The sequence below is a fragment of the Rhinolophus hipposideros genome, assembly GCF_964194185.1.
Source record: "Rhinolophus hipposideros genome assembly, chromosome: 2".
NCBI lineage: Eukaryota > Metazoa > Chordata > Mammalia > Chiroptera > Rhinolophidae > Rhinolophus > Rhinolophus hipposideros.
In genome coordinates, this window is record NC_138048.1 from 58,415,088 (window position 1) to 58,424,066 (window position 8,979).

Sequence of the window (8,979 nt, forward strand, 5' to 3'; positions counted from 1 at the left end):
TGAGACTCCGTTAAAGGTTCTTGACTGTAATGTTTTATCAAGGACTGACTTGAGAAAACATGATGAGCTGTAGTTATCAGTGACGCACCATCCCCTCAGATGAGCAGCAGTGCTACAGTCAGCTGACATGGTAGACAGGGAGGTATTAGGTGTGCCGTCCTCCTAATGTTTAGAGTTAAATACATAGTTAAAATATTATGTCAGTGACAATGAAGTCCATGCTGCAAAACTGATGGCCCTGGGCAAAGGTGGTCTCACATTTGACAATCATGAATTCAGGAAGATAAGAATGACACGAGGCTGTAATAGCCCACTATTGACAAGCTGCAGGAATACATGTTGGTGTAATAGTCATAAATCAGAATGGACTTGAGACCTGACAAATAAGTCTGAATTCTGAAACTTATTAGCTATGTGGATATGACAACTCACCGAGTCTCTCTGGATCTCTGTCACCTACATAAAAAAGGAAGACATCATCACCAGACCTGTCAGTCAGACCATGGCTATGAATAAGCCTTTTAAACTTATAGAGCTTTAGGTAAATATCACCTTTTGTCATCATTACCATAATGGTTATCATCTCACCAACAACAGAAAGGGTATATGTCCTGTAGAGAATAAGAAAACATGCACGAAAAAGGGAAATTTTAATGATCCATTGTGGTCATTAAATAGTCAAGTTTAGAAGACACAGGAATATGCCCCTGTCTACTTTTACCATCCAAGAAAATATTCTAAGATAGTTCATTTGTGACAGGTTTCAATATATTTTTGGGAAAAACTAGTGACCTGTGTAGTGTGTAGTAATAGCATCTCTAGCTGTTTTAATCTAAAGTCATTTGGCCCTCTCCACAGCCTCTCTCTCTCTCTTTCTCTCTCTCTCTCTCTCTCTCTTTCTCTCATCTGTCTAGACTGTTTCAAAGTTAGGTTTCAGACATCAGGTGACTGCACCCTAAAAACTTCAATGTGTTGCTCCTAAAAATGACATCATCCTATATAATAACCACAATGTCATTACAATAGGCAAGAAATTAACACTAATGTATTATCTAATATATAGTTCATAGTCAAATTTCTCGAACCTTGACCCAAATACTTTATAGTTGTTTTTTTTTGATCCAGGATCCAGTTAAGACTCATGCTTTGCATTTGAATGGCATGTTACTTTAATTTTCTATAATGTAGAACAGTCTCTTCTAATACTGGCCTTTTGGAAGAATTCAGGACAACTTGTCTTGAAGAATGTCACATCATCTGGATTTGTCTATGTCCTAATGGTTGGCTTCAAGTCAAAAATTTAGCAAGACTATTACATAGGTATGTTGTACACTTCCTTTTATATCATATCAGCAGGCGCATGTTAATTTGTTCCACTACTGGTGATGCTAAATGTCATCATTTGAATAAAGAAGGTTTCCTCCTTGTACACTTGAAATCTCTGTAACTTTACTAACAATTGTCACCCCAATAAACTTTAATTAAAAAAAAAAAAGGTTTTCTCCAGACCTCTCCATTTATAAAAGTATCTTCTTTGTACTTAAGGCATCTGGAAGGTGATCTTTTGATATCCTTCCTGATACTTTTAAGCATATCATAATCACGGTTCTTTATTAAAAAAAAAAAAAAAAAACCAAAACTGTTAAAAATGATAAGCTCTATAAAGAAAACAAACAAAAAATGAAAAATATATTCATGAATCATTTCACTTAAGTAATGAATAAAAAGCAACATGACCACAGGGGAATCTACTCTGTGTATGTACAGTTTCTTTCCTTTCACTCCCTGATGCAGCTTGTAATCTAGTAGGAGATCTTTGACAAGAAAGCATTTAATGGCCTTTAGCAAATCAGCTATAGTATCAGTAAAATTTCCAGCATTAAACAGGTAGAGTCATAGAAAAAGACAGTAGGTTGATGGAATTGAGGGAAGGCGGGGGTTGATAATTTAAGAGAGTGGATTTCTTTTGGGGTGGTGCTTGGAGCTTGGGTTGTTTTCAACCCAGAATGGAACTAAGGTAAAATTCTGATAGAGAACAAGAGAAGCCTGTTATCCATTTCTCTTGGGTCGGGCCCTCCTGTCGTAAATACCCTGATATGTAGCTCTCCTTCCTTCATCTCCAGGCAGACTTACAGATTCTGTCTTCTACTGTCACGTAGGCCTCAAGCATACAAAACACAGCGCGGATATCTGCACTGATGTCCCTTACATGTCTGCCTCTCTCCTGTCCTACCATCCCTAACAACACCACAGCAGGCAGGCATAAAGAATGTGTTCGGGAAATGTTTAATGTTTAGAGCAAAACGGTAAACAATAGTTTTATTAACTCATCCTTTGATTCCTGCTTTTACCTAGCCAGTAAGAGGGAGAGCTGGCAGTTAAACCAAGGCATTTTGGCTTTGGAGCCCACATTCTATCCACTAGAGATGAAACAGTTCCCACAGCATTTGATCTCAAATGCAAGAGCCCATTATGTCAAATAAAGTCCCTAGCCTTTAGTCAGGCATTAGAAGTCTTCTTCACATGGGTCCCAATTTACTTCTCCAACCTTACTTCCCAATATGTTTCCCTTCCCACATGGGTGAGTCACTTCAATGGTTGTGTTCCCTATATGTTAAAATTCTACTCATCAGAAATGACATCACTTCTCTACTGTTGTTCTACTTGCAAATCTTTATTAGCATAATTAATTCAAAGGTGAAGTGCTCCATAAACACTTCTCCATTCTTGCCTTGGGATGTCCTCTCTCCTTTTTCTGAATTCTCAAAGAACTTTGGCTGAACTTTAAGTCACTTGTCACTTGCTGTTTTGTATATAATTAAACATCATAACTCTGTACACATCCCCTATTAGATTATAAACTCCTTTAAAGACAAGACCTATGTCTGCCTGTCTCCACATGCCTCCAGCACTTAGCAGAGTATCCTGCATATAATAGACACTTGAAGGGTGTTTTCCATATAAAGTAAATTTTCCTTGAATAATCCTGGCCTCAACTCATATTTTGTTCATTCTATCTACTTAGAAAAGAATACCCTTCCATTATTTTCCGTCTGTCCAAAGCTGATCTCCATAAAACCTTTCTAAACATCCAACCTAAACTTTTGGAGGTGTCAGATATGTTTATTACTTAGATTGTGGTAATGGCAATAAAAGTATATACATATGTCTAAACCCACCAAATTGTATACAGCAATTACGTGCAGTTTTCTTATATACCTCAATAAAGCTGAGGAAATAGCCCTCAGAAGAAAAAAAAATATGTATAGACCTAGAGTTTGGATTCTAATTCAGTCTTACAATTTATTAGCTGTTGATATGGGGCAGATTACTTATCAATACTGTGCCTCAATTACCTACTCTGAAAATAATAATAGCATTTACATCACAGGGGTAGATGGATATATACTATATATCTATATGTATATCTATCTCTATCTATCTATCTGTCTATCTGTCTATCTATCTATCTATCTATCTATCTATCTATCTATCTATAATTTGTAAGAATGAAATGAGTTAATTCCTATAAAGTACATAAAACAGTGCTGCCATTTTGTAAATACTTAATAAAAGTTAATCATTATTCAACATTTGTTCTCAGGGTTTGTAATTCTCATTTGGCAATGATGATTCACCAGTTAGTGACATATGTTCTATTTTTGATAGGAACTTAAATTTAAGTCAAGTATCATTAATAGATTTTTGATGTGCATGTCCAGTTTTGTTTTGTTTTTTAATAATGTATGGGGTAACTTTGATTATTGATCATATTCTACATGCCAATAACTTGGATAAGTGCTTTCTATAAATATTTCATTCAATACTCCATTAACAATATAATCTAGCTATTATTTCCATATTATAAGTAAAGCAAAACAAAAACAATGATTTAGAGAGAGTAAGTGATTTGTTCAAGTTGTCTAAGATAGTAACAAGTAGGGCTAGGATGGTTCTTGAAGGCAAAGATAATATTTAATTCATATGTGTTTCCCAGAGTGCTTAATACATGTTCATTAAATAATTTTCTTTATTGCTATATATTTTTGCTATAATATTTGAAGCATATATACTTGGCATGTTAACTTCTCATTTTTAATGTACTTTAATACAGATAACTTCTTTTTAACTTTTAACATGTCTTTTTAAGTTTATCTTAGAATATAAACTCTTCTCCCACATGATATAATTTTCATACATTCTAATATAACTATAGACTTTTTTTTTTTTTTTACTATCCTCCATACATTTGTGCTAATCTCTGTCAACTTATGTTTAGCTTTTAGCTTTATTATATTTTTTTGGATTGATGTTGTTTCCATATGATCTTACCAGTGTTGAAAAAATGCTAGAGAACATTTTTTTCTACATCTTTGATTTACCAAAGTGGGAAATGGGGCTCAGGCAGATGGGAAATGTCAATAAGAGGAAGAGGGATCAAACCAGAACTCTTCATTCTCAATATTGTGCTCTTTTAGCCTAGTTACACTGCCTCTAGCATAGGAGTACAAATAAATGTCATGTTTTAAATATCCTATCTCAGTCTATCTATGGCATGGCTTTGGACCTGTGCCCTCAGTTTACCTGTCATTACATATTCCCAAATAGGAAGCAAGTGGGAAGACATGAAAATAGGAAATATGTGAAGAAGTAAAATCCCTGCACAACTTTCTACCTTTTTGCCTTTGCTCCCAATGCAATGTCTTTCTTTACATGTCCTTAAAGTAGCTCTACTCAAAATGAGGTGCACAGATGGGTGTCTTACTAAGAAAGTTTATTACTCTGTTATCAGACAGTACAGAAATACAAAGTGAGCATTTAGAAAATATTATAGCAATTTAATAGAGTATTCTTATTGAATCTAATAATGGTAAAACTTGGTCTTCCATTTTGTATTCTTCTAATTTCATCTTCTTAATAACTGATTTTTAATTGTACTATTGGTCTCCAACAGATTGGGGAGGGATCTTTCATAACAAAAAGCTTGAGAGGCAGTGCTTTCAAGAGTGTGGGTTCAAGTGCCACCAATCATTCTATAAAGCATTCCTCATGTTCCTGATAAACAGAGATTTAAAATTTTATAACATTTGACCTAAGCAAGCCTATCTTATGCTTCTTATAACATTTTTTTACCTAGGTTATTAATTATTTGTGTATTTTTCTTACTTATCTCTTCTGAATAATTACAACCTCCCTGAGGATAAGTTACGTATCCCTACCTCATAACTGGCATATAACTCACAAATTCACATTACATTAATGACTGGATGGATAAACTATTCATAATTAGTCACAGGTTTGGAGAGGAGATAAGTTAAAAACAACAACAACAAAAACAAACAAACAAACAAAATACAAAGACATATCTTTTCCTCAACTTAGATAGGGAAAGGATTGAGAGTACAGAGTTCAGACACTACCCAGTTCTACATTTTGAATACTAATATTTAGGCCCGAACACACACAAAAGCCCTATTTCTGCCTAATAAGAAGTTAATCAATTGTCAACAATTAAGTTTTAAATTAAATTTGTTTCTCAAGAAACTCTGCAATACCCCTGAGATGTTTACTTAAACTAAACAGATATCATACACTCATGGCAGTCTCTCACAAAGCAATTTCCGGAACACTCAGTTGTGTGCACATGAATACCAACTCCAATGCCTCCAGACTAAAAATCTTTAGCAGTGGAGCTGATACTACACCTAATGACTAATTAAGAAAAACAGAACGGGACATTTACTTCGGAAATCAGCTCTAGACCCCACTCACCAAAGTATTCATCGGCAGGAGGGTTTTCCATGTCATACAGCATCTTCTTGGTCAGATGCTCCAGTTCATCTTCTGGGCGGAATGAGGCGGAAACCGCTGGAGGCCCCTTTGACCCAGTTTGTCCACCCTGCAAGGCAGAAAGCACACAGTCCTTTACATGCAATCTAGGCATCACAAAGGTAATAGGGTCATGTACACTGTAGAGGAGGAAGCACTGGCCACGGCCACGAGGAGACCTGGGTTTCAGAATCCATCTTATCAGTTATTCAGTGTCTGACCATAGACACAGTACTTTATCTACAGGATCATTTACTGTCAGGCTTTAGGAATCCGTGTTTGCAACAGGAGGGCTCTACTTCATTTAACAATTGCTAGTCATATATTTATTAAAACGATAAATAAATTGAGCCTCCCTCTTATGGAGCTTACCATCAGATGAGAGATAAAGGAACATTAATAATTAAAGATGAAACAACTGTGGAAAGTGCACAATCAGGAGACAAATGGGACCTCTGTGGTGGCCGGAGAAGAATTCCAGAGAACAGGCGGTGACACAGACTAGGACTGATGCAATTAAAGGGGAGTAAACATACAGGTTAAGGTTTCTCACATTCATGTGAGAAAGAACAAGCTCCTGGCAGTTGTGTATTTCTGGACTATGTATAACACTGGAGATAGAAAAGGAAACACATATTATTGATAGGAGTCTAGATAGTGTAGGGCCTTGTGTTCCAGTCAAGGAGGCTGAGTAATGCTTTTCCCACCAGCACTGTAACCAGCCAGGTATCAAACGGGGAAGGTAAATCAGTAGCTCTGACATTGGGTTGGTGTTTAAATCAGTGGGTAAGCCAGAATTATAGTCATGTAAGGAAATCAAGTGACAGTTGAAAGAGCACTTTAAGGTGATCAACCAAGAATCCAAAGTAAGTAGAGAAAGAAGAAATGCCAGATAGATGCCGGATGTAAAATTGTAAAATAGCTTTGTACTGTGTAAATAAAAGGGGATTTATTATATTTTCCTTTACCTATATTGTAACTCTGACCATTTACAATACCACACTCCAACATCCTCCATCAAAATGTTAAAAATAGAAAAAGTGGTCCAAAGGGTTTAGAAATGAGGATGATGTCCATCCTGGCTAATGGGCAGAGATGAGATTAGGGATGTTTTCCCCTGATGTTTATGCATTCTTAAAATTGTTGACCAAGAGTTTCTGCTTTCATGAATAGTTCACAAGAAGTAGTTCAACAAAACTTGCGTAGTCATTCACCAGTTATCTTCACTGCACTAAATGAGTTCTCGGATATGAAAATCCAGGAAAGTACAAATCCCTGTACAAATGTTTCATTCTTACCACCAACATTGATGTCAAAAACTCCACAATGGGTATTATTTTATTTTTGTGAAATCTCATGAAATGCCTTCTAAATATATTTAAAGTCAACTGGTACCTATTTAGCCTTTCTCTATAATTATCTTCCATTTTAAGGTTTTTAAAAATGTACAAAAAGTTCGAGTACAGATGTGTAGAAGGATGAAAAGGCCAAGAAATATTTATGTTGCTCACTAACCTTATGCCTGGGATTCCATTTCAATCTGGACAATTTGGATTGGAGATTCAAATCACTGAACACTATAAAATGTTCCATGAGACAGATATAAAATATCGAGCTGCCTGCTGGGATCTGAAGAATAATGATCTCAATCCACTCAATATGATATAAGAAAATCAGGGTAGGGCCGTTATGATTAAAGCCAGGACATCTTAGACTCACTCATTTCCAATAAACATTAAATGTTAAATTTGAAGCCTCCTCTAAAGTACAAATGATGCCTGCCGTACAGAGTTAGTGTTTGTGTTAAAGATGCTGACAACTCTTTCATTTATTCTTCTACTTATTAGTTTATCATTCTTACAGTGTCTGTTTTGTGTACCCTCTGCAAGCATCAGGGAGGGACACAAAGACATATTATACAAGTCTTTGCCTTTAAGAGAATTGGAATCCAGTAGGGGTGAGAAACATGTATAAATGATCAATTGTAAAAAGTTATATTTGTGGGAGTAAATATAGATATGAACACTGGAGGAGTGATTTTCTAGTATGATTAAACTTTAAATTGCTCATACTATCAATTTCTAGGAAAATTTTAGAGATACTCATACAAGGACATAAATTTATATGACCAAGGCTGGTCACAGGAACTACATTGAGAGAAGGAAAAATAATGCAATTATCTATCCATTGCTAAGAGATCACCTAAACAGACAATGATAGATACATACAGTGGAATATGTACAGGCTTTAAAATAATACATTGTAAATCTATATGTAAGAGTATGAAAAGATGACCTCATCATGTTATCAAATGAACAGATCCATAAATAGAATATCTAAATGATGGTCTCATTTTTATAAGATAAGTGCAGTTTAGTTTCTGTAGATTTATACCTGGTTAGGAAACAAACAAACAAACACCAAGAAAAACAAAACAAAACAAAACCCTGAAAGGACACATATGCAAGTGTTTTAAAGGGGATAATCTCTGGAGTTGGAATCCTGGGGCAGGCTCTACTTTTAAAGTTTATGTTTCTTTATTTTATAGTATGTAACTATACTTCTGCAATCCATGAAATATAACTTTTTAATACAATGTAGCAAATGATAAAGATATGCTGGATACTAACAAAACCCTGGAACAGGCTTCTAACTTGGATCAAGTGGGGAACTCGGAGGAGCAAAAGTTCAGAGGTCAGAGGTCAGGGGAAACCTAGCATGAGTGGGGAAAACTCCAAATGCATTCATTTCAGTGTTTAAGAGCAGAGGCAGGGGGAGAGGAAGTCTCAGCTAATAACTGCCGTGCATACTGAGGTACTTAGGGCTTTTGCAGAGGCCAGGGCTCTAGGCTTATGAGAGACCATAGACAACTCCGAAAATCTGATGAGCTAAACTCTCTTTAGCAAAGAATGATATCCATAGAGATGCACATACAATTTAGTTCAATTTCAGAAATTTCATAGTCCACAGGAAACCTATCTAAAGATCCTCAGGTAGGAGCAGCTAGGCAATAGAAACTGCAGTAGGAGTCCTCACCAGGGGAGGAAGCTAAGCAGATTCAGAAGTTTTCTCTGGAGTGGAGGGTTATGAGACTGGAGTGAGATGGAGAGTCGATCATAATATATCTGTGGCCAGAGATAAGCAAAGGGA

At 35.9% G+C, this 8,979-nt stretch overlaps 1 protein-coding gene across 16 annotated transcripts in view; it reads right to left on the reverse strand.

The window, feature by feature from the left end:
• LPP (LIM domain containing preferred translocation partner in lipoma) overlaps nucleotides 1-8,979 on the reverse strand; it is a 639,752-nt gene that overhangs the window by 147,710 nt on the left and 483,063 nt on the right. For all 16 annotated transcript variants that reach the window (XM_081077935.1, XM_081077930.1, XM_081077934.1 and 13 more), the window contains one exon: nucleotides 5,773-5,899. In XM_081077935.1, the coding sequence (XP_080934061.1) occupies nucleotides 5,773-5,899 (127 nt within the window). The remainder of the gene's footprint in view (nucleotides 1-5,772; nucleotides 5,900-8,979) is intronic.